At 40.0% G+C, this 27277-nt stretch overlaps 1 protein-coding gene across 7 annotated transcripts in view; it reads right to left on the reverse strand.

Moving 5' to 3' along the window:
- The window catches only part of HIVEP1 (HIVEP zinc finger 1), a 128269-nt gene that overhangs the window by 56243 nt on the left and 44749 nt on the right, over positions 1-27277 (reverse strand). For all 7 annotated transcript variants that reach the window (XM_064705272.1, XM_064705267.1, XM_064705268.1 and 4 more), the window contains one exon: positions 2802-2855. In XM_064705272.1, coding sequence (XP_064561342.1) covers positions 2802-2855 — 54 coding nt within the window. The remainder of the gene's footprint in view (positions 1-2801; positions 2856-27277) is intronic.

Raw genomic sequence — 27277 nt, forward strand, 5'->3', positions numbered from 1 at the left:
AAACAAAACTAAAGTGATGTAGATGAACTGAAAACCAAAATAAATTAACCCAGAGGAAAAATATACAGTCATACTTCACACGAATCTGTATACACAGGATTATGATTTACAATAACTTATGGGAATATGTGCATGTTTTTGTTTACTTGTATAGCTCAAACATATATTTTCTTTTTTTCAGCAGCCTTCAGAATCTAAAGCTTCAAATAAATATTTTTGTTTACTTCATATTACCAGGAACATGATCTATTCAGGCATGTAAGAAACTAAAAAAACCCATGGGTGCAGAGGACAGTTTTAATTTGAAAAATACTAACTTTATTACCTCAGTTATTTATGTATCAGTTTTCAATGTAAAACTTAATTTTTCAATTTCCAGCCATAAGAATTCAGGCTAGAAGCCAAAAGTTAACTCAAATCTCTCTTTGATTCTGAGGTGCTTGAAAGCTGAGTGCTACCACCACATAAACTTTTGTAACCTCATCCCTTTCAGAGTACATTGCTAAGTTTACCCTAGAGAATTTATCTTCCTTTATGCAAAGACCTTAGCGGGCCACACGTGAGAACAAATGCCTAAGAGCAGAGGTTAGCTTGTCTTTAGCTTGAACACATCCATCACAAAAAATCATCCAGAGCAGTATTAATGTTGTGAGACCAACAGCAACAAGGACAGACAGCTATACCTTACATGCCAAGTTTTTCACATTTGGATGACAATACTACTTATCTATGACACACTAAACAGAAATACATAAGAAATACTTACTAGAAGGTCTAGTTTGTTTAAAAGTCTCTGCAAACATTTGAAGGTCTGCTATCTAGCCACTTACGTTTTATCTCTTCCACCTTTTACAAATACATAGAGCAGTCCTGGTACTCATATGATACTGTTTATAATAAACCTCTTGAAATATGAAGCCAGCTACAAGTTAGGAGAGAAACAAGCTGAGCAAAATAAGGACAAGATTTACAAAATCGTGAAAGCAGTCGATAAGGTGAGTGTAGAACTGCTATTTAATGATTCACAGCACTTGAGCTAGGGCTGCTTCCTGTTGAAAATGGAAGGAAAATTGGAAATTGAGGAAAGATAAAATCTGTATTTTTAATGTTATTGCTAGTGAACTACTGCAACTTGCTGCCAGAGAATGTTTGGTGCAAGTAGCATTTAATCAACTGTACTCATAGATAACAGCTCCATGAATGTCTACATAATAAAGGGATGAGGCAGACATCCCTAAATTCAATGTATGTGGACTTCATAAGGGGAAGACACTAAAGAAATTGGCCTGGCTTATGTGGTATCCTTTAACATTACATCCTACTCCCTCCATGGGAGGCCAAATGCTGGGCCAGAGAGACCCTGCTGAGATCCACTTGGGTATGTCGTCTGCTCTCTAATCTTTAAAAAGTTTTGAAGTTCATTGTTTTGAAAGATAATGAACCTTCCAGGACAGAGCATCAACAATTTACAACACTGTTCACAGATGTGCCATAGGCCACCACCACTGAAAGGTGAATGCCTACCCAGAAAATGCCAAAGCAATGACACCAGATACCAGAAGATATCTCTGCTAAATCCAGCAGCTCAAGGAAGTGAGGCTGCTGCTGCTCCATGCCCCCAGATCCAACCAGTAGCAAGGCTGAAAACGTTTTCCCAAGAGAGACATATATCAAACCCCCCGCCCCCCCAAACACACATACATTCAATATATATGGCTGGACATACAGATCCTGGACAGACACTCTGAGCACTCCTACCTTATCCTGCTCCTTGATCTGGCTAAGCAGGGCAAAGGTCCACTAATGGAAATATTTCTACGTCTCCAAGGTGGATTTCACCAGCAGCTTGGCTCAGAAACTCAGTCTGCCCAGTAGCCATCCCTGGACCCCAGACTCCTCAGCTGCTGCACCTGGACATATCCCTCAGGGTTGCAGCCCAACTCCAATTGCTGGTACAGAGCATTCCACACCCCCCAGAAGCTTTTGCCCTGCATCCCCTGATGTGTCCCACACCTCCAGCTAGCCACACTGTCATTCCAAACAGCGAACTGCAGAGCTGCTCCCCGACTCCACATGGAGACAGTTTCACTCCTGGACACCGACTGGGGCTCTGCAGGAACAGGTCTGAGAGGACACTGGACAGGATCACTCTTTCTCTAAGTCCTTAATTTGTGTTTCTTCCTGCCCCTTTGCTCCTCTAAGCTGTGGAGATGACCTCTCATGCCTCTCCCATGACAGGCCCAGTAGTAACCTGGCAAAGCTCTGTTTGGGCTCCCCACTCTGTGTCTGGGCATCCTCATGTATCACTGCAGTCAGCCATTCTTGAAATGCAATGAGTTTGCACCAGCTTTCTAAGCTCTAACACACAGATTAAATCTGCCACAGGTCATCTGTTTTTTAAAATAAGCTGTGATGATCAGTCTCTTTCCTCAGCATCTTGCTAGAAATCATCACATATTGCTCACCATAAACTGAGTACGGTTGTTAATGATTAGGCAAATGACATAAAGAACTAAGGGTTAGCACAGGCTGTGGTCAGAAGTGTGCATGGCCCTGATGCTACAGCTTTAGCAATCTCATCAAGGTCAAGGCAACTACTTGAGTGGATAAAACAAAACCTTTGTGTCTCAGCTGAAGGGGGACATTACAGACACAGCCGGTGATCTGCAGACATGCCTGGGGCCTCATCCAGTGCCCAGCCCAACCGAGTCTTTTCACTGACACAGGAAGGCTTTGGACCAGCCTCTAGGATCACAATACTTTATTTACTTTCTATTTTATTTTTTGGGGATTGTTATTACCTCTCTGTTGGTCTTCTGTTCCATTAAGTTGTTTTTGTGCTTCTTCAATTTTGTCTGCAAGAAAGAGAGGTCAATATTAAAACACATATATAAAAAAGGCAAGATTGCAGTAAGTAATTTACTGAAATCAGTCTTGAAATATCTGTTTATATTTAGGAGTGATATCATTCATGTATAACTATGTGGTACATTATGAGTAATACAGCCATATAAAATTTTATCATGTTTTACCAGAGAGGCTATTGACATGTTAAATTACATGGAACCACTGAAAGAAAAGCACTGGCATCGGATCTGCAGTTAACAGCAAATCCCACTGCAGCTTCCTACCATCTATAATAACGTGTGCAGTCAGGGGACTCTTTGGAATAGGTATTATGGTGCATTATAGAGTGTTTTAATACATTTTTGAAAAATGCTGTTAGAGCAAGTCAATGTTGCATTAAACATATTGAGAAGAACAGCAAACAGCATTTGCTAAGTGAAGCAATGGAGCCAATCCTCTCACATGGGAGCACTGGGGGTGAGTGGTAACCCCCACCTTATTTCTTTGTGAAACAACCGGAAATTCCCACATGCATAGAGCAGGAGCAAAAGGAGACCCTGAGTCTTTACTCGCAGTCTGTCTTTGCAGTTTACTTGTTGCCCCTCAGACACTCTGGTGTTGGAAGGAGAGCTGTGCTTCACCTGCTGTTGCACAGAAGCTCCCATGGAAAGGGGGGGTCCTTGTTCGCAATGTGTGCATGTCTGCATGTGCAGAGCAAGAAGCAAGAAAAGGTGTAACTGGACCGAATAAAAATTCAAGACCAAATTTTCTTTTGATAGCAAACAGTACTCTGAGTAGGTTGAGGATAAAAGGTTATGTTGGTAAGAAGCAGCAGCACTGGGAAAGGCTGAGCTCTCTTGGTGTTCTGAGCATCAAACTATGGCCTGACTGACCAAGATCTGAGCTTGGAACATGACTTTCAGATGTAAATGGTCATTTTCTAAAATACCTGTGAAAACTTTTTTCCTTGTATTATTTTTTTTCTTCTTTTCCCCTGGTGGGGTCAGTTTTTATTGAACTAAATTGAAAGAACAGAATGTAACTGGATTAATCCTAAATCTCCGACTCTACTGGTGCAACTCAAGAAATGCCAGACTTCATGGCTGCCATGTACAAGAGGAGTATGACAGCTCTGCAAAGCCCTCACCTCTTTCTTTACAAGCATGGAGGCTTTACTCACTCTGACTTTTACAACACAAGCTTTCAAAAAATGGATATTTCTTCAACACAATTCTTAAAAAGTGGGTTTAAATGACTTCTCTTTTATTTATCAGCTGAATCACTCAAGCATGTTGGAACCATTTATTCACAGTTGAAGTCTGATATGGTTTCTCGATTCTTTCCTCCACAGAACCAAATAATTACAATTGAATCAAACTCTTGCAGCTTTTAAGACTGAGTTTTGTTATGCTCACTCTGGTTCTGCATTTCTGTTTTTCAGAACAAGTACCAGGTTTCCCTTCTCATTAAAGCTCAGTAATTTCTCTGTTGTACACTGTCCCAGAGAATGGACCAGAAGATCTCACAAGGGGGCTAACTGAGCAGACTCCCAAAGCTTCTCACGAGAAAGAAAGACACCACAGCAATTTGAAAAGCCAAACTTCTTCCTTCTTCCCCTGGGGTTAGTGAGACATGCATACATATTTAATGGGAAGTTTTATCACATTTTCTTTTATACTGATTTACTGGCTGCTGAAGATCAACACAACTCAAAAAGAGCACAATCCTTCACCATCTTTTTACCAAGCTGGTTATGCAGGCTTACTTTAAACATAAGACTCGATATTTAATGCTTTCCTGGATCAAGTACTACAGCTGAAATACTAAATGTATTCATACATTTTTATTTTTTTTTATAGAAAGGGATGTAAATAACCATTTCCAACAAAAAAAGGAGGAAATGTAAACAAAGCATCTTTTATATACATGTCACTAATACTCTCAGAGGAAAATGTATCTAGCAATCTTATAGGGTTTTTCCAAAGACTGTTGCTTTACAGGTGATGGAAATAAGCAATTTACAAGGTTGCAGGACAGTTGATAAAATATATGAACACACAGGGAAAAAAAATCAACCCATGTAAATGGGTAGTTACCCATGTAAATAGAGCTGTAGGTTTTAGCAAAAGGCAACAAGAAATCAAATCTATAGTTTGGCTCTCAAACTCACTTTCTTCCCTATGTTGGAGATATATTTAATGCACAATACATGGTGTTTCTGTTCTCAGAGTAAATGTTTTGTCAACAAAGCTTACATCTAAGTACACAGACAACTGCAGTTTTATTATTAAAATTATTATCTGCATATTTCACATAAATGCTACAAGAAATATATGCATTTACATTCACAATCATCCTACTTTTTAGAGAAAAATTACTTAAGTATTTCAGAATCACACTATATGAGAATGCCAGAAAGATTAAAAGCTTTGATCTCCTTAACTGAATACTCTGTCTCTTATTGGAAAAAAAAAAATTAGTTCCTATCAGTAATTCCCAACCATTCCTTTGTCAGACTGTAATCCCAAACAAAGAACCACAGATAACAGAAATAATAGCTAGGTAAACAGGTGACTGGTACACAGCCAGAAAGTCTCCTACACTTCCTGCCTCTCCTGATACATTTTCCCCAAGGAGTTATTTCTGCTGTATTTCTTCATACCTATGGCGGTATCTCTGTGCAGAACAGTTTTGAACATTCGGAATACTGTAAAATCTTGGTGTTAGTGCTGAAAACCTAAAGCAGTGATCTGGACTGTAAATGAGATATGGGTATTAACATCAGTTTGGGGCTAAATGTTTTGCTAGGGCCTACATCCTCCTAACGGCCAGCATCACATGCTACCTGCTCTGGCCATTGCGCCAAGGCATGTCCAAACCATTGTACAAAATCTGCCGCAGCTGCTTTCCACCCTGCTGCATTTTACAGCTACAGATCCTACACAGGCAACTGCCTGACAGACTGCGGTGTTTCAGGCTGGAAGGAAGAACTGGGTATCCCTAAGGGCCATGGAGCAGGTGGCAGGAGCAGGCTTAGAGCCAAGTACCCCAGCAACACCAAAAGGCAGCCTCCCCAGGTCTTCTGCCAACTCGCACGTACGCCAGCAATAACTTGCTAACAAATTTATATTATCCAGTCATCTCCTTCTCTTGTGTGCCATTAAATTAGCTGTATGTCAAACATCTTAAGGAAAATGATTTCAGACATCATACCACGTTCTGTCATAATTGTATTATAGGTGCTCTAATGGTACATACCTTTGAAAATGTTTTATAAGCAAAAAGATACCACACAAAAAATCATCTGTAAAGCCCAGGAGGAACTGAAAACCAAGAAGTCCTCCATTTAATTGCAAATAATATTATCCAATCCAATAATTGTTTGGTCTAATACTATTTCAGAATTAAACCTGGGATACTGTCTAACCTGAACATTTTACAAAGGAAACATTTGCTCATCAATGAAACATTATCTACTTCTACTAGAATAAAACCATTTAACTAATGGGAATTTCTAGTACATGATAGGTATAGCACTCTCTTCATTTCCCCTAAGAGGCAGAATAGTACATATCTTGACTACTTTACTGTAAGACCTATCCCAATGGCCCCAACCTTCAGCAGACAGCCTTCTGGAGTAGCACATATCTAGAAGCAAACGACAGTGACAGACACACTCTCACTGAAGATGGGACACTTCTCACCAAGCACTTACTAGTGGAGGTGCAATGAAAGAGGAAATCATCATATGCATCACTGTAGAGAACGGAGATTTCATGTAATAGCACTGCAACAAGCCACAGAGCCAGCTTTTGGCCATTCCAGGCAGGTGCATGCCACAAAAATGCAAATCACAAGCAGCATCATGAAATGATTTTATTTATACATTATAGATATAAATTACACACACACACACACCTGCATATGCGTGAAAGAAAATGAAACAATGAGTACAATGGCTTTTCTTACTCCAGCATGAAATCTTCTCACGTTATTCTCCACCACAGTTCTCCCAGCAGGTATCTGCTGTGTGGAAATACCATCAAATTCCTTGAGGTTTTAAATATGTAATGTAACTGTGCTTTTTAGGAATGCAAGGAAGGAGACTGGCGTGCAGTAAAATATGCTTCTTGTTTTACACACCTCCTGCTGTGATAGATCATTACAAGGATACCAACAGTCTGAATTAGATATGGTGGCACTGTGGTGGGGTTTTAAATGAAAAAATAAACCAGATTTTTCAACAGCTTTACAGTCTCTATTTTTGGTCTTCACTGAGAGATAGAACCTCAGAGATTTTAATTAATTCATAAATAAAATGTAATTTACAAGGTTTTTTTCAAAGAGATTATCCCAATAATGTATAAAACCCTGAATATGTCTAGTATTCTATGTATCAGATATGCATTACAAATTTTCAGAGAGATCTTAAAGGCCTCACTTATATGGTGAGTTAAGGAAAATAAAAATTTATTAACTTCAGCAGGGAAAGCAAAAATACTGAAAGGAGTGAGGTTGGCAAAGTATAAAACCAGTAACTTATGACAGCAATTTAAGCTGGAGCACACTACATTTTCTAATAACGTGTTTGTGGGTTTGGTTTGTTTCATCTCTCTGGGGATTTTTCCACTGACAAGTGTCCCCACAGCAGCGCAATGAGATGACTTTGTCCTGTTGAACAAGTCACCCCGCCCCACACAATGACAGCACACAGAGGAATTAAGTCACTGAGGAAGACAAGACCTACTTTAAAGCCTCCAGGAAAGCTTACAAGGGAGTGGTTGGTGTAAGTTCATTAAGTTCTTGCAAAGCACCCTAACAGGAGGATTTTTCATTGCATATATTTGCATGTGTCTGTATCACTGCAAATGCGGGGATTTTTTGGCTTATTATTGAAGATGTACAGCTGCTGCTCTGAAACAATAAGTGTTTTGTTGCATTTGGTTTTTTAATCACAAATACTCTGTTTATAGGTAAGTGGAAAATTAACAGATTTAGACTATTTTGGATGCTGAAGACAGGCTATGACATCAAAACTTTAAAAATACAAGCTTATATCTTGCCTGAAAGGCTAGAGTTATATCTTCAAGTATTTAACCAAAACAACTGGAAGGAAAATATCAGCACTTTTTTTCCCCTTCAGTTAAAGACAAGAACAATTCTCAGGCCTTAGGCCTGAGTCATCCTAAAAATACCTCCTGCAAAACAGCTTCAGATGACAACAGATTTTCTTCTTGCTTTCTCATAAATCGCACTCTCTCTTACCTTGCTGCACCAGAAGACATTTGAAAAGTAATTCAGAAAATCACTTTGCATGGGTTTTAAGATGGACACAAAGAAAGATGTCACTTCAATTATTTTTTCTTGCACTGATCATCTAGATCAGGAGCAGAAAAGAAAATCAAAGTGACAAAATATTCTTCAGCTGAAGTACATTAATGCAATCAGTCTGTATGCACTGGGCAGTATTACTGAAAACAACTGTCAATGTGTTTTTATTTGGGGGTGAGAGGGCTGTGCACAGCTTAAGTAAAATACTGATGAAAGTACAAAATGCTGCATTTTCCACCACTATAAATTCAGAGAGCAAGTGAAAAGAAGCCGAGTCCTGGCATGAAAATCTCAGTCTTCAGACTATTGAAACCACCAGGCTCATGTACAAGTAACAAAGTGCTTCACATTTCACTGGATGAGAAGTGTGCCTGAAAGCATTTATTATTAAATAAATTTAAAAAAAACAAATTAAAAAAATACTCTGAGCAACAGACAGATGGTGCAGAATGGCACATCTTATGAATCATAGAATGGTTTGGGTTGTAAAGAGCCCTTAGAGATCATTTAATTCCAGCCCCCCAGCCACAGGCAAAGCCACTTTCCACTAAACCACTCAAAGCTCCAGCCAGCCTGGCCTTGAACATCTCCAGGGCTCAGATTTGACACAGAGGACCTGAGCCCGGCCCCACATCCCATCTGAGCCATTTCACACCTCCCCCAGAGGGAAGACTCTGTGCTGCTTCCAGCAGCAGTGCCCATGCAGCGCAGGCAGGGCAGGAAGGGCAGCCACATGAAGCCAACGAACGACGCAAAGATGATGCAAGCTTGGCGCATTTCCCAGATGGCAGGTTCCCTTGGCACAGGAGGCAGTGTTTAATCCCAAGGCACCCTGCCTGCAGCTGTGGGTACCCACCTGGGACTGGGAAGCATGCAGAAGCGCCCACGCTCCCCTGCAAGGGGGCTGTGATGCTTGTCTTTCCCTTTTGCTAGGAGGAGGAAAGGCTCTTTACAACCTGCTAAAACAAGAACGCTGTCGTCCTAATGTGTTTTGGTTAACTGAGATGAATCCCAAGACTTCCTTTAACCAGCTCATTAAGAAAAAAATAAAGGAAAAAACCCCTAACCCAAAACCCCAGAGTCTTGTCTGTGCAAGGAGCCCATTAGGTTAATTGGGAGGCGGTGCAGCCGGTGGGATGCTGCCTCTTGGGGAGCGCAGAGGCTCGGCAGGCCCCTGCACGTCCCCACGCTGCAGAGAGCCTCCAAAGCCGAAACCCAGCCAGCCAAGCCGGGGTCCTGACTGCACCCTGGGCATGGCAGCACTGTCCCTCTGTGCTGAAGGAGGGGACCCTGCACCCAGGGGTGCAAGGGCTGGCAGACACAGGCAGCTGAGGACGCCTTTGATGGCCCCAAGTTTCCACCACCGCCCTCCTGCCACAAAGTGAACACCTTCAAAGCTGGCAGGCAGCAGCAAGAAGGCATTGCATGAAACCCACTGGACCAGGCACTCTTCTCACTCAGATTTAAATCTACTTTTAATTAGAAACCACTCTTCTGTCCCCATACACTTCCTTTTTCCAGTTTAATGAGAAACACTCAAGATTAAAAGGAAGAGATCAGATGAGGAAAGACAGTCTTTTCATCTTTATAATTTCATACTGTGGGAACTTGACACTTTTTGGCATATGGTTTGTTTTGTGGTTTCTCCTTCCCAGTTGGGGTTTAGAGAATCACAGCACCACAGCTTAGTAAGTTGCCAAATGCTGAGCCTGATAACTGATAGCATGGATGTCCCCAGCCTATCAAAGAAGCAAGGTAAAACAGATTAAATCTCAAGTTTGTCCAGTACTACTGGGTCTGAAGATTGTTTGTACAGCTATAAGAGAGGGAGTGAAAAAGACCTCCTAAAAATGATGTAAATTCAAAACTCTTAACAGGGTGATGCAGCAGCAGTTATCCTATTAATAGCTATAAACTACCTTTTAAACATCTAAAATGAGACTTTAAACTATTTTAAATGCTCCACTAGTCATCATAACCTTGACTAATGACCTGTTTGATCAGTTTTTCAGAAAAATTTGATGCATTTTCATTTTAATGTCAACTTTGAATGCTCATCATACTCCCTGCCATATATAATTATTTGCATTTAAAAATGAAGAACTCATGACAGATACTTTATATAACCCCTGTTGAAAACAGAAAATTAAAATCTTCCTTTTATTATTCTTCATTTGAAGAAAAAAAGATGCTCGTATATTTGAAATTACAATCTGTAATCTCCAGTTTAAATTTGTATCAGCAATGATCTGCTGTACTGTATATACAATAAAACACCCAATGCAAAGGCTGTATATAAATTAAATATATAAAGCCTTTATCCTTGCAATCACATATATTACTCAAATATGGTAAGGGCTCCTGATGAGGTTGGCAAGGTGTATGTGCATAAATTACATAAGCACTTCACATACGAACCCAAACTCTTGTCCCTGTGTCATTTATTTGTTATTGGGGAGCTTTCAATCTTGTGTTTGTTTGTTTGTTTCCATGGTTTGAATTTTGATTATGAGGCTTCTACACTCATTAAAAACTGAGCACAGAAGGGGACGGGGAGGAAGAGAATTTTTGGATGACGCCTTACAGAAGGATATAGCAAACAGCGAGGCACCTGTGGGGAGAGGCACAGTAGCTGCCAAGCATAAGATTTCAGAAGTGTAGGTGAAGTATCTTCAGAAATACCTCCTGCCTGGCACCTTCTCAGCCTGCGTAAGCCAACGCACAAGGGTGGCGCTTGCCAGGGCCGGCTCCTTCCCACCGGCCCCACGAAGCCAGGTGATCCTGCATCCTGTGTGCGCTTCGGAGAGCACCCAGCTGAGTCGCCACAGATAATTCCTTTACACATTGTCTCCCTCCGGTACCGAATTACAAACACAAGTACTGATTGCATTTCATTTGCATAGCTCCTAATTAGCCATCTAGCACAGTAATTACCCCATCGCTATGCTGATCCTAGGGCATTGTTCTATCCCGCTGCCAAATTTCAGCTGCCTACCTAGGACAGGGTGATTATTATCACTAAAATCTGCATAATAATTACTTAACAGCCTCTAGGGTATTCACTGTTCAAAGTTTTGGCTTTCTGGGTGTTTCTTCTATACCTAACCCAGTATCACTGTTAGAAGTTAAAATATTAAAGCCACGAGTTGCTCTAGGTTCACCACCTTGTCCAAGCTGCGGCTAGGAAGCTAGGAGCACCTTCATACCTTCTGCTCTGAGACAGGTTCCCTCCCTTGGCAGGCTTACTGGCCTATGAACTGTTGTCCTCAAATTGGAAAAAGGAGAGGTTTTTGATTTTATATATATATATATATATATATATAATTTTTTTTAAGTCACACAAACCATTTAAAAAAAAGCAACAAACCAAACTGACAGCTTTCCTGCTCACTGGAAACATATAAAAAATAATAATATGTGGAGCCCAAAAGATTTTGTTAAATTCTGTATTTTCTCAGATGCAGATCCTAAACCAAAGCAACAAACAGTGAACCAGCCACTCCCCAGGCAAACAGGGGAAAAAGTTTCCATGTATCTGTCTGATACTCCGAAAGCACTTGTTCTCAGCTGCATGGCTGGTGAAGGAGGGTTGCTCAACAGAAAAAGGCACAAAACTGGTTCAACAGGTACAACAACACCAAGAGTTGGTGTTTCATCACCTGAGACAACAGTGTAGAGGCTTTCTGCAAGTTCTCTGAGGGGTCAAACTTCTCTGCAATTTCTTCTTCTATTTCTGGACTTCCTCAAACACTATTAAGTTTACACGGCAGACATCAGGTAAGTAGATTCATTCAGCACAAGTAACCTACAGCATCAAGAACCCTGTTTAAGCAGAGATGAGTTTTTTTAAGATTAGCATATACCCTTAAAAATTATTGCTTTACCAAGATTCTAAAGTGTCTACAGAAATGGTTTACAATATGAGATCTTTAGTAGGACTTTGGATACTGAAGTTGTTACAAATACCTGATACTAAGATGGACAATAAATAGTACTGCTGGCTAAGGAAAAAGGAAGTTTTTGAGGACTAACAAGAAATCAAAACAAATTGAAAGCCCACAAGATAAGTCAGGTGTCCAGCCCAACATCTTGCCTCCAACAGAAGTTGACAGCATAAGCTGAGGGCACACTACAACAAAAAGTAGAAGATTAAGTTGCAGATTCTGAAACCAGGCAGCTCTGAAGTGAGCCCCAGGAGCTGTTCTTGAACTTCACAGATTATTCCTACATTAGTTTCTCCAAGTATCATTTGAATCCAGGGGAACTTTTCATACTGAATCCATGTAAGCTTTTCACATCTTTCTTCAAACTCCAAAGGGCTTCATCTACTTGATTCATTCCTTACACAAAAACTGTTCGACATACTTATGACCTTTGGCAGCTTTTGCAGTGCTATTTTATCCTCTTTGGAGGTGGAAGTGAAGAGGGGAAAGACAATTAGAAGAAAGACATCAGAATCAATCCCACTGTTAGAGATGAAGGCACACCACAGATGCTATCATGACAGATATGTTTTCCTGTACTGCGTAGATATTCCTAATGCTTTATTTGCTTCTTGACAGCTAGTGAGTATACAGTTGACTTTGCCACACAAATACATGACCCCAAGATCTCATGCCCAAGTGTTAACAAGCAACTCAATTTAAATGAAGAGTTTAAATAATTTTCCTGTGGACATCACTTCACATTTATCTGCCCAGAATTTCATTTGTCATTTTTGCAATTTGGTTGCACAGCAACCTAATATCATTTTGAAATCCTTTGCAATTTCATTTGCATCTTCATCTTCACCTCCCTTGATAACTTCCATCAAATCAGCAACACTGTCACTTCACTATTCCTGCTCTTTTCCTGGATCACTCAAGCAAATGGGAATCGACAGTAGCACATTTCTATTAACTGTAAAACAGAAGGCAATGTTTGTCTGCGAAGGAGCAGGTATTGACTGCAAAATGTGTAAATATCAGCCTCTCAGTAAATTTACACATGAGGGATTTTTCTGCTGGGGTATGTTGGGGGAGTTCACTTGGTACTGGATCTTCTTTAAAACTTTGCCCTTATTTCCAACCGCCTTTATTTCCAACCGTCTTTAAAATCCAGCCAGCCCAAACACTGTTGTCCCTTCACCATGTATAGGCCAAGGTACAAAGCACCTCTGGGTCTCTGCCTCCCTCCAGCCACCCTGCCCACTCCTTCCTCACCAGCTCCTGCCTGTGCTGGAGCATCTTCACGTGATACTGCAACAACTGGAGTGACTCTGACACAGCTTGGGCCTTCGCCGCACCGAACGGCAGCTGCCTTCTTATGCTATGCCGTAAATCCCCTTCCAACAGGGCTGCTAAATCACACCTTCGAATTCAAAATCACTCTTTTAGCATGACTGAACATTAAACTCAAAGTTTTTCATTAACTTGACTAAGGTATCTCATTTTTTTGCTTACTTGTTTATTTATTTATTTATTTATATTAAGAACTTAGTAGGTCTTAATGTCAGTCTAACATATGAACTGTCATACTAACTGTTAGTGAGTCTTAGTGCTCACTGAAAAAAACAAAAAAAACCTAAAAATCCACAATTCACTTGCTATACTAGACCTTGCTCTACAGACTTTATAAGCTTATTTTTCCATAGTAATTTTCTATTTTTGCCCTGAATTTCACATGCCAAATAAAATGCTACTAGCTACAGCTTTAAAGTGAAAAAACAACATCAGAAACTGGATTCATAAAATGAAAAACACCTTTGAAAAGACAGTCAGTACAAGCTGATGTAGAACTAGGTGTACCTGAAACACAAAACTTTAGCAAAGGCACAAAGATATGACATTTGTTATGTTAACAGTGTGCTGTAGCCACGAACAGGGGCTTAGCCACTTTAAGAGTCTTACAAACCAAACAGCCCTAGGGAGTTCATGTTCTTTTCTCTGGGCAAATTATAAATTGGTGGTAATAAATATACATTGAAGCAAATACCTCATTTCAGTGACTGATTTTACTGTTTTCCTTTACCTGCTGCCATCCTCCTTCAAGACCGGAGTAAAAAACCAGGTCTAAAGTATCCCAGTGAGCACTTGGGTCTTTTCCCACCCAAGCTGTCTTCCTGACAAAGATGGCAGGAGTGAGGATAAAGCATCTCTCCAGAAACTGATCATGCGCTACCTGGCTTTAGGCAGACCCTCAGCAGAGCAAGTTATCTGTGGGGTGATTACCCTACATCACCCAGATTTTCCCAGACACACCCCAAGGAATGACTTGGGGAAGGAGGGGACCAATCAGCAGGCTTTCAGTGAGGAAATCAAGCGTGCCAGGGAGATGTTTGGTACTGAAAGGACAGTTCACATCATTATGAAGGGATAATTTCTGGTCACAATCACACAGCAGCCTGCTGAAGCTGTGCTTGGCTTTAAGCACCAAGCTGCTACCCTACAAACCACATGAGCCATTTTCAAGCTCCCCTCTGCTTCTCTTCTCAAAAAGATTTCTGCTTGGAGCAGGATTGTGCTGGTCCCAAAGTACTTGTTAAAACCTGTCTCCAGCACAGCCAGCTCTGTCTCTCCTCCTCCATGCCTGCTCCAGCTGGAACCAGGAGCCAAGAGGGGAGCCTGGCCCCAGGGCTTCCACTGCTGCAGCCTCCCTGCTCCTGGTCCCACCCACAGGCACCCTGCCCAGCCTGGCTCACCCATATGACAGCAGTGCCCTTGTCCCTGACCACTGCAAGAAGTCAAAAGTGCTCAGATCATACAAATCCAGTAAAAGGGAATGGAGACAACTGAATTTATACAGAAAGGGAACAGAACAGTGAAATCTTCAATCAATCTTCCAAAGCAGAGTCTCAACCAAAATGATTTTTCTTTCTCTCTCTTCGAGGAGGGCTAAGAGTTTTTAAAATATTTGCCCTAGGTGGGCATGAATCAGCATGAAATCTGAAAAAAAAAATCCTGAAATGCTGTTTTTCTCCTCCCCCAAGAAAGATAATACATTCCCTCCCAGGAAATAAAAGAAAGGAGGCTGAAGTATCTGGCATTCCTTTTTTGATAATCTCCAAGATACCCTTGGATAAGAAATCAGCTCTTGAAAAAAAATATCCTGGAATACTGACACTGTAAATTTAACTAATTGAACTTTCATACAAAAAACCCTAATTATTATAAGTAGCTGAGAAGGTTTTGTTCAGTAAATAAATAACAGAAAACAAATATGGCAGTGCAGATAGTTACGTGTATTATTAATATGCTATGAAGGGTGTTGAAAGATGAAGAAACAATTTTATAGATAAATTCACCTCATCCCACAAGAAGTACAGTTCCTATTGCTATGGAACAGCAAGCTACTATGAATTATTGAAAAAGAAAACCCAACAAGTAAAATCTACACCGATTGAAAACCCAGCCCTCTTCCCCTCTTTTTCTAGGCTTAGTGGTGAAATTTTCTTTCTGTACTTGCAAGCTTAGGAAGATAATTAATGAGCTACTTAAACACCTACAAAATGATGGCACTCTGCAATGTGAACATCACCCAAGTGTTTTTTCTCTGTTTTATTTAGAATTCACGCTCAATTTTGTGCTGTCTGATTGAAGATGAGGGGGCGGTGAGGAACGTGGGGGAGAAAGCCACAGCAAGCTGCTGCACACATCGTCCTGATCCTGCATTTGGAAGTGAACAATTCAACCGGGAGGGAGCTTACTTCAACAACCATGTGCCAAAGGGAACATCCAAGGATTTCAAGTCCTTAAATAAATATTTTTTTGGCCTTTAACATAATGATTTTAGATTAGTCAACCCTGTGCCACAACAAAGTAGAAAGAATTATATCCAACTTTATTGACTAATTTACAGTAACTTTTTTTTTTTTTGTTGGAACAATGACTTCTGGAAAATCTGGTGTGTGGGAGAAGAGATTATCAGAATGTGACACTTGACTAAAACAATGAAAACAAAAACCCAGTAGAATGTCCTGAAACTGCTTTTTGGTTTTGTTTTTATTAAGTTTGTTCGGACATTTTCTCGGTAGCACTAAAATTAATGATTCAAGAAACAGCCCCAAATTTCCTGAAATATTCAGATTTTAAAGGGCATGTCCTCCCTACCCCTATATATACTCTAATCTCTTTATTTCAGTTTTAGATGTTGTACCTATTTACAGAAGTTATTTTCTCTTTTTTTTTTCCAACAGCTCAGCTAAAATAAATTCCTGCTTGAAGTTTCCATGTTTCCTGGCAGAGAAAGGCTAACTGAGATAAAAATTGTGCATGGTTAATAGGAAGAAAAGAAACATTGGAAACTTCACTTGCATAAGGAAGGGAAGGAGGACAGAGAATAAAGCCAACTGGATGACCTCTCTTGCTCTCTGATTTCTCTTCTCTGAGGAGGTTCACAGTGACTGGTAAACCACGGAGTCTCCCGGGCCCAAGCATCTGGAGTTGTGTTGAGGGAAAAGGCTTGGCCAACTTCTCACTAAAGCTTACATCTTGAACATTTCAACCAAGCTAAGAAACCATAGTGACGGCCTGCCAAGCAACAAATGTTGCTTTCCTAAGACTTACTCTTCTCCACTTATAATCTTCTCCAAATTCACTTTGTTTGTTGTTAAAAATCATCACACAGAACTGCTGGAATGACTGGATTTTCTGGCACAGAAGAAACAGGAGAAAGGTTGGGCTCTGTGCTCCTCAGCCTCTCTCAGGTTTTGTCTCTTGCCAACCCCTCCTCAGCAAAGAATCACACAGCAAGACCAAGTTCCTCCCATCTACTGCCACCAGATTAACCTGATGCTGATATTTAGGGTTGTGAGTCATGGGCATCCTCCAAATGCACAGATCTGTTATTGCCCATGTGAACTACAGTAGGTTAAAGGCTTCTGATGGCTCTGACTTAAAGGGAGACCTCATTTTCCTCACTTTCTTTATGGTTCTCAAAAATAGAAACAGTTTGCTCCATGTGGAGACTGATGAAAGAAGGAAAGGACATAGGAGAACAAAGGCAGCATAAAAGCACAGGGACAAAAAGAAGAAAAATATTAATAAATACGATACAAGACATATAAAAAGAGGCTACACTGTAGAAATGATGCACTGAAATGATTTCCTTCTTTCGCTTCCTTTTTCATGAGAAAATGGTAGATCAGTTCATATTTTGAGGAATCTACTTAGGAGAAATCACAGCAACTACGAAAATACTAAACGCATGATTTCCCATTTTCTTTCCCTTTTTAACAAAACACTGAACAATATTTTATCAGTGATTAAATTTAATTAAAATAAATAGTCTTACAGCAGATGACCGGATGCTTTCATATCTTTGGCAGTCTTTCTGTACAGCTTCTACAATTCATAATTACAAACTGAATAATCTTGGGTTAATCCTGAGACAAGACTAACCAATTTCTTATATAGTGTCAAGTATTTGGCTTTCGGTTTCATGCTGTAGAATAAGTTTTAAGCACAGAATACTTTCAGAGAAACAAATAAAAGAATAATTCAACCAACCACATCCAAAAGTCAACAACACACCCCACACCCTTTCCGTTCGTATCAAGTTTATGGTTTAGGTGTTTAAATACTTCAGTTTTCACTTAATCATTTTAGCAATTACTTTCCAACCATATTAAACTCAGACAGTTTTATTTTTAAGAACTTCCAGAAATTATGCTTTATTCAAATTGAATCCTCAACCACTATTCATTAACAACTCAAGCCAAATTCAGTAACAGAATCCAACCTTAATTACCAATTATCAACTAGATAAAATTTTCACATCCCTAGTAGATGATCTTTAAGATTCTGGTGGCTCTAATTTCATTACCTCACATGCTACAGTAAACAAAAGATTTAGAAACTATCACTCCAAATTTAGCACAAAAGCAAGGACAAACCCAGTGGCAATCATTAAAGACCCCTTGAAAAATTAGGATTTAAATATGGAAAAACAGACAGAGTTTTAAAATTACTACCAGGATAGAGTTCTGAGCATGCAGATAGTTTAATTTCCTGGCTTAATTCCTGGCTGAACTACAGGCTGTCATATGGTACCTTGCGAGTCACCTCCTTACAGGACAGCTGGAGGAATGCAACCCAACCAGCACATTAGCAGCCTAAACTTTGGACTACGGGAAAGTGTTTGTACCTGGAATGCTGTGGTACAACAAGAATGCTGAGGTAAAAAGCCACAGTCAAAGCACTGAAATACATAAAGAGAGAAATAGGTCAAATCCCTGTACCTTTTTAAACTACTCATAACATTCAATTTATGACCTTTTGGTCTGTGGCACTGAAGAACTGACCTGCAGGTCTTGATGACTCTCTGAAAATAACCACATAGCACATAAAGTTCATTCCTGAGCACTTTGCTGGTTTATTTTTTTAATTCTTTGTAGGAAGGGTCAGTCTTCTCAGATAAAATATTAGGCTGCTTCAGGAAAAATACAGACAATACAACTATATCAGAAATAAAAAAAGTTCAAAGAGCAATACAAATACTTACAAGCCTGCAGATGACTCCCAGTGAGAAGAGTCTGAAAGTTTACAGCAGCTTAATTTACAGAGAGGTGAGGAATATTTGAAATAAGGGTATATTAAACAATCAACGATACAGGGAAGGTCAAACTGAGCATTAGTGGAATAGAAGACCTAAGTGAAGCTTTGTAACTTTCACTTCTTATGTCAAGTTGTAGGTCTTACAAGTTGAACTTCTCACAAATTTATCTCAGCTCCCATTTCCTCCCTGCTTTCAGGCAGATATTTAACATGCACGTGTTTGAGATTTAGCTTTCCCATTGCAAATGAATTCATTGATCAATGCTGTTTGAGAAACACTTTAAAGCACAACGAGATATGAGCTCCTGGGCTTTTATCCTGGAATACAGAAGCTGTGTACTGGGGAATCTCAGCACTTTCTTTACTAAGAAAACAACATCCTAGGTAAGGACAAACAGATAACACTCTCAGTAAAGATCAAATGTGACTTTCAGAACACCACCCAGCTACTACTGCAGTGCCTAAAGATAAAAAAAATCCACAAAGCAAAATACCATGGTCCACAGCGTTCGTACAAAACTGCCCACTGAACACATTGTTATTCTCTCTTAGAAACACTTCACAGGAGTCACTTTGAGACACGACCCCGACGAATCACTCTAAATTTCTTTTAAAGAACTGAGGAAAGAGTTAAAAATAATTCTGGTTGCTTTAGAAACTCACATCCTTTGTTTTGCTTGAGATGAAATACCATTACATGCATGCAATACTCTTTAAACTTGCCACTGTTCCAACAATAACTAAAGCTATTCTAAGAAACTACCACCCAAAAGGAGATCACCGCAGAACTACAGTAAGTTTGCTGCCGCAAAGCTAGACTATACTTGTAACATTACCAAAAATGCTCAGCCAAGCCTAGCTGGGAGTGACCTCAGTGTAACCACCAAAACATGACAGTGACTGCTGCTCACCAACTCCATCACAACCACAACAGCAAGAGGAGGTTTCTATTTTCAACAGCAGCTTGCAGCAAAAGGTATTTTCAGCAAACTTGATGCTCAACCCAATAACTAACTTCTTGTGTAGAAACTAACACTTCTACACAAGAAAATTAAAATACTGCTAAAATTTAACGATTAAGGTAAACCCATGTGGTTTCACCCTGTATTTTTATGGCTGCATGTCACCCAAATTGCAAACTTGTAGACTGATGAATTCACATTCGCTTGTTTGCTGATACAAACCCTTCAGCTGTAGTCAGAAGCACACCTCATCACTGACACTTCAGTATTTCTTTTAAACAATACAGACTTTTAAACTTATAAGCTGTTTCAAGTTGGCACCACTTTATTTCAAACCATCTCAATTAATATAATTCAAGCATGGAAAGGAATATTTGTTTTGCAATACTTCAGCTTTCACAAACCCATTCCCAGGCCCATCCATGCTGAGTCACCTCCCACGCTCTCCCCTCCACCTGACAGCCACCCATGGCCCACAAGAACACAAACCGCCGGTTTTGACATCTGTCCTTCCCAAAATGAACCTCAAAGGACCACTTTGAACCAGCCCAGAGAAAACACTTAAAACAATGTTTTGAAACATACTGATGTTCCAGTAATAGCTATGCTTATACAGTTTACAATGCTGCATGCGACAATATATATGACATGACTTCTAAGTCTTGATCTGTCTTAACAATTTAGAGATTGTTCTGACTAAAATTAAAAACACTGATAGGCAAAACGAAGCTCAATATTTTGCAAACTAAGCTGCCATGTCTCCCTCTACATATGCCTATGAATGTACACATTTTAAGAATGCATAATTAACTGTAAGAAAATAGTTCTCAGAAACCAGAAAGCTAAAGTATTTATATCAAAAGCTGAATCTTTCTCACTCTATCTGCACAAATAAACCCACTGAAGCTGCCAGCTTTGTCAAAGTGAGCAAGATTAGGTTCTAAACATAAATCAATTTAAGCAGTCAGAAATCTACAAGAAGTTCTAAAATTGCTTTCAAATTCCTTGCATATTCTTACAAAATAAAAGTCATTGATATGTCTCTGGAAACAAAGTTTCCAGTCTCTGGAAACAAAGTTAAGTATTTTCTAAGACAGCATTGCTATCACATTTCTATTAGGGACATTTAAAAACTGATTACAACGCTGGTATTTCTACATAGCATTTTTAGGGTGGTTTGTTGATGGGGAGTGGGGAGGTGGTGGTGGTGAAAGAAGACACTGATCTTACAACTACAATGTCATTTAAAATCCCAAGTATGCATCCACACTGGTCAGTCAAATTTGCACTGCTCTGATCTGGTTTAATTTTGTTGGAGTTGGTTTTTTGGTTTTGTTTGGGGTTTTTTTCTGGTTGCTCTTTTTTGCTTCCAAATTTTGCTATGTATTTATAGGCATAGAAGTCAGTAAAGTGACTTGATTTGTGAGAGGCACTACAATCAGATAGATCTAAGATAAAAATAAAACTCATTATCTTTAAGGTTGCTCTCAAAAGTCAGCTATCACACTGGCATCACAAGAAATTAATTCATCAGTATATTTTTGACAAGCACAGTTTTTTCCTCCGAAAGGTCATTTTTCTAAATTAAGCTAAGTATTAAATATCTTTGCTGTTCTGTCACACATCTCAAACTTAACTCCTGAAATGTTTTCACAGTAAAATCAAATTACATTTGAAATAAACATCTGAAATAAAGTTTCACATGCATTTAAATTTGACATTTGTACCGTAAGCAATGTAAGCAAACACTAAGGCCTGTTTGTACGTTTTATAAACTACTTTAATGGAAAATGTGCTTACTTGGTAAATACAGTATAGCCTAGTTTTGCCCAGAAAGCACCCTTGTTTTAGAACTCCCCTAAATGCACACTGTTAAGCATGAGAAGCAGATCTGGCATTCAATGCTGTTCGTATCACAGTCTGCTAGTGAAGGATTAGGACCATATTTACTGAGCATGTGCCAGAATCATAAAACAGTTTGGGTTGGAAGGGACCTTCAGAGGTCATCTAAAGCAATCCCCTGCAATGAGCAGGGACATCGTAACGAGATCATCTTGCTCAGAGCCCCATCCAACCTGGCCTTGACTGTTTCCAGAGATGGGGCACCTAACACCTCTCTGGGTAACCTGTTCCAATGTCTCACCACCCTCACAGTAGAGAATTTCCTCTTTATATCTAATATAAATCCAGCCTCTTTCAGTTTAAAGTCATTACCCCTTGTCCTATCACTATAAAGTCCCTCCCCATCTGTGTGGGCTTTCCTTACTGAACTAGGGAACCCAGACTGACATCCTGACCCTGTGCCCTGCTGCATGCCACCTTTACATCCCCCCATATCTTTCCCTTCTCTCCTCAAACAGCTCTGGAACGGAATCCACCAGAGCTGCTGTCCAGGACTTTGCTTCTGACTCCTACCCTGCCTCCAGAAGGTGCTTTGCTGGGCTCTCCAACCAGCAGGGACGAAGCCTTGGGATGAGCTATGGAAAAGACCCACCTCTCCCCTTCCGCGTTAGGAAAGGAAACCTACCCGCAACACCGACAAGAAAAAGCAGCTCCGCAGGATAAAAAACGGGAATCCTCTGGTGCCAAGCACACATGCCAAAGACAACTTCACTTTGTGAATAAACACAGCACAAAGAACAAAGGTTCTCCTCCCCTTTTGCACCTACTGGAGGTTCCTCTGCGATGAGTGGGTTTTCTGCAGCGCCTGCCTTCCTGGCAGGCGAGGGTTACAGAGTGTCTTCACTTATGTAAGTGCGTTTCTTGAGTACACAATTACCCAACACACCCAAGGCACTCCAAGGCTTTTTTTTTTCTTTTTTAAAGAAAAATCAGTTCCTTTCCAGCTGGAACATTTTTGCTTTTTTTCAAACCTAGGCCTGTAAGCAAAGCCATAGGAGCGCTCTGAATGTGGTGCACAGAGATCCTCACTATCCCAGTAAAAGAGACATTAATTTCTTGGCAGCACAACTCTCTGCCTGTGTACTGAAATGTAGGCTGAGCACCAGACTTGCAAGAGACCTCGACATTCACAAGAACCTCCTCCATTTTCACCTGTGCACCTATTTTCCTCCTACAGAAGGTCATCAAGTATCTACTGAACATTCCTTCCAAAGCCACAGAAGACACCTACGCCAGCAAGCCCCATCACCAGGGAGAAACACCCCTTCTGCCATCTTACAGCAGAAAATACTTGACTGTGTTCTTCCTAAATTAAACACTTCAACTCATTTTGAAAGAGTAGGATATGAAAAAACAAGAGAGTATTTGCCCAGGAAAAGGCAGTGGGGCCTTCTGTGGGGAGATACCTACAATTGTTCAGCTGCAATAACATGTAGAAAAATCTAACTCTGCATTTGAAAGGCCATCAGTGAAATCAAATACAGACCTGTCAGGCAGCACTGAATAGACCACAAGAGCCTTATTACCAGGATTCGTACCTACCACAGTTTTCTTAAAATACCTTCTGCCTCCTGAACAAGTCTTCAGCTAAAGGCCATTCAAAAACCGTGGAAAGCTTCCCTTTGGGCACACATTCAGGAAAAGACACAGCAGGAACATTCTGTGTAGGTACCAGTCACATCCATCATCACTAGGTCTGTGCCAGGCAGAGTGCGACAGAAATCTCTGATCACATGTTAGTAGAAATAGGCCTTTTTTACTGACATCCTGAATAGTTGAAAGCATGAAGGAATCCAAATCATTCCAATGCTGATGTAAGATTTTAATCACACTCGTGGGTTTTTAATCACACAGGTCTGCAGGAGACATGGGGAAATCACTGGTGCTCATATCACAGTCTGCTAGTGCAAATATTAGGACCATATTTACTCAGTAGTTTGCCCAGCACATATAAAAGTGAAAAAAATACTTAGTCCCTTTCTCCCAAGAAGTTTAACTTATCCATATTCTTAAAAAAATACTGTTTCTATTTCACAAACATTGCAGATGCCCAAAACCCATATCTCTGCTCAAGACCCTACACATCCTGACAAAGTCGCTGTATCTGTTCGGGTGATGTTCACTCTTTCCCTAAACAGTATTTTTGATCATTTTATCCAAAGCAAAATGGTGGAACTCCACAACTATAGTGGGCTTGGAGGCACTGTAGACTTTGCTTGCTTCATTGCTATGTTATACCTGATGACAGAGCTCAGAGGTCTGGAACAATACTTTAGAAGAAAGGAAGATGTGAAACAAACCCAACCTGCAGCCTGCTCCTTGCCATGCTCCCACAGCCACCCAGGGCTTTGGGAGAGTGCATCAGCAAGGAAAGATCCCCAGGTGGCCCCCAGGGCTGGTGGTGATGCCTGGGCAGCTGCACATCACCACCAAAACTGCTGCAGAGATGGAAGCAGAGATGAACATTCCCACACCTGGCATCACCTCTGCTACAGGAAGGGTCAGAAACATTCTTCCAGACCCCCAAAATACTGATGGAGCTGTGAATGCATCATCTTGAAAGGATGTTGACAAATATTTGTCCTTGTCATTATCTGGAGTAGAAGAAAAAGGTTAAGTTGTCTGAGAGAAATGAAATGTTTTAATAAAGACAAGGACAAATATGAAGTTGTCAGGATGCAAAAAGGCAACCTCCATAAAACTGTTCATGTTTTAATCTATGCAACCAATAAAGACACAGTAAAAATAACCATGCTACACTCTGCTTGAGTGCTGTTGACATAAGATCTATGGGAGAGAAAATAAAAAGTAAATAACCAATCAGTCTGCTGTTTCACTGCTGATTGCTGAAGATACACAGCAGGAAATGATACCTTCTGTCTCATACAGATCAACAAGACTTGGAGCAAACCAAAATTTTGTTTCCAATATTTCATTTCCAGCTCAGATTTGAGATGGTTGGCCATGTTAATTTACAAATTTTTGCTTTATATCATATGTAATTAATATTTAAGAAGTAAAATTTGAAAACAAACAATGCAACAGTAAAGCTTCCTCAAGGCATAATGCCAAGAAAAACCTGAAAGCTGCACTAAACCATGCTAGCAAACACATTTTGGGAATATCTGGTACAGGCCAATAAGAAACTCTGTGCTGTATTATCCAAGGGGCTTTAAGTATTATACTGCAAATCCTGTGTAACAAGAAGCAGATCAAATATATCAATCCATACGCTCTCATCTGAAATTTCCCCTATAAAAACCAGGTTTTAAGAAAACAGGTTGACAATAAATGTCAACTGGAGACTAAAATGCATTATATGGCACATTATCCTCACATTTATCCCCAAAGCAAGTAATGTATATCCATAAAATCAAAGCAAAATAAATTGAAACACATCATGGCTGGGAAACACACTCTTAAGGCACATGGAAACTTCCTAAATCCAGAGTCAATACTGGGACTCTTAATAAGATATTCCAGCATTTTGAAATCCTAAATTCAATTTTCTTTAATGATGTACTGGCCATTTCTCCTGTTCTAATACTACCAAAGGACACATCATTTATCTATAGTATATGGTGGCTGACACCTATCTTTCCCTAAAACTCTAAGTTCCCATGGAGATGACAAAATGACGCTGCCAGAGGGAACCTGACAAAAAAAAATTCTGACAAAAAAATTCACTACCAAAATCTAAGCTATTTGTGGAAAGGATGAGCTTCAGCAAGTTTTACAATACAAAATATTTTCTGGAATGAACAGTTTCATCTTTCCTAAAAAAACACAACAAAAAAAACTCAAAAAACATTTGTCAAACGCTTTATTTCAAGTATTTTAATAATTTAAACTAGAAGCCATTTAGACTTTGAAAATTCAAATTCAGTACAAAGTCTGTAAAATTTAGAACAACTAATTCCTCATTTAATGCAGATAATTTCGGAAAAACTAAAGAAATATGACAAGTTTTGAGTTTTCTAACATTTTAGTTTTTATTGGTTTTCTCCCATTAAATACAAGTTATAAAGGAAAACAAAGTCACTCTTTTAAAAATAATGTCAACACTGTCCTAAGAATCTAATTTCAATGAGCTTTAATTGTAGATGTTTGAGTACAGTACAAATCTACTGTGAAGGTCATCTGACAAACTCCCAATGAATGGCATGGCACACACTTATTAGGAGTGGATTTAACATCTATTGCTTATTCCAATCTGTGAGTAAATTTACTACTGTTTAGGGAACTCCTTCTGAAAACACATCTGTTTTAAGCAATTTCAAAAGGGATATGCTGTGCTTTTTGCACTAACAACATTGTAAAGTGACATTTATGTATGTCAAACTGCAGGGCTTTTTCTCTGTTATACATTTACCCGTCCCTTGCAGGCACACACAGGTGAATATCTCACACAGAATAAATTAGAATTAGATGAAGCTGAAATGCCTCCCCCAACCCCATGCTCCAGTCTCAGGTGAGCATTTGACTCTTCACCAAAATTCAGTTCAGTACTCAGGCCGACTATAAAGTTCCCAAGGATTTTAAGGGAAGCAGAAATTGGTCTTTCAATTTTATTAGGAAACCAAAACTTCCTGGCACAACCCCACAACATCCACCTATCTGTGGGAACTCCCTTGTTATTACTTCCATTCCCCTGTGGCAAGAGACTGCAAACCAGCCAAATCTCACACAAAGGTTCACTTCTCCATCGCACCTGTGGAATCCCCAGGGTGCAGATGAAAGTCAGGACTGACTTCCTTGGAAAATGTCCAAGGAACAGAGCAGTAAAAACTGCAGGCAGCAAGTCACCTACCAGAAGCTCAAAATTCCCTCTTTTAAGGTAAGAGGGAAAAGGGAAGGGGATTCTTGTTTTTCACTACATAGCTCAGTGATGGGAAGGCAGAAGAGAATGTGTAGGATGATGATGGAGAGGTGAGGGAATTTTGTAGTGAGGGGAAGTCTGGTCTCTGGGTTTAGGAACTTGTCATGGGATATGTGAGTTTGGTACCAACATCCAACACAACCTTCCTGTGTACTTTATAGTTTTAGTCCATGAAACAAGATTTCCACACTCCAAGCATTCATTGGAAAGATAACTGTATTCCTAAGGAACATGGCGGCTGCACACATGAAGACTTACAGAGATATTTAGATACTTTATTGCCAACTACTTACATAGAGACACTCTAGAGTTAACCCCCCTTGCCTGCCCCTCCTGAGCCTATCTTCTCATTTATCTGTGCCCTTTCCAATTATACACAAAAATTTAAAGGCAGCTTTTTTCACTATTTTATAGAATCATGGAATGTTTTGGGTTGGAAGGGACCTTAAAGATTATCTAGTTCCCACGCCCTGGCAATGGGCAGGGACACCCTCCACTGGACCAGGCTGCTCAAAGCCCCATCCAACCTGGCCTTGAACACTTCCAGAGATGGGGCATCCACAGCTTCTCTGGGCAACCTGTGCCAGTGTCTCATCAGGCACAATTACTGCATCCAAGTGGCCACAAACTCCTCCTGCCCTTACACATTCTGACAGGTAATACTAACTAGTGAGAGCAGAGACTTCCAAAACAGCTAATGAATCAAAGTGCTGAACCAGAGCTCTCTTAAACCAGCCTGGTTTTCAGCAGGGGGCTTTCTGAAAATCAGACCTTATCAGATTGCCTCGGAGTGGGCCCACATAAAGCTACTGCTAAAACTTTTG

This window comes from Zonotrichia leucophrys, chromosome 2 (assembly GCF_028769735.1).
Source record: "Zonotrichia leucophrys gambelii isolate GWCS_2022_RI chromosome 2, RI_Zleu_2.0, whole genome shotgun sequence".
Taxonomy (NCBI): Eukaryota; Metazoa; Chordata; class Aves; order Passeriformes; family Passerellidae; genus Zonotrichia; species Zonotrichia leucophrys.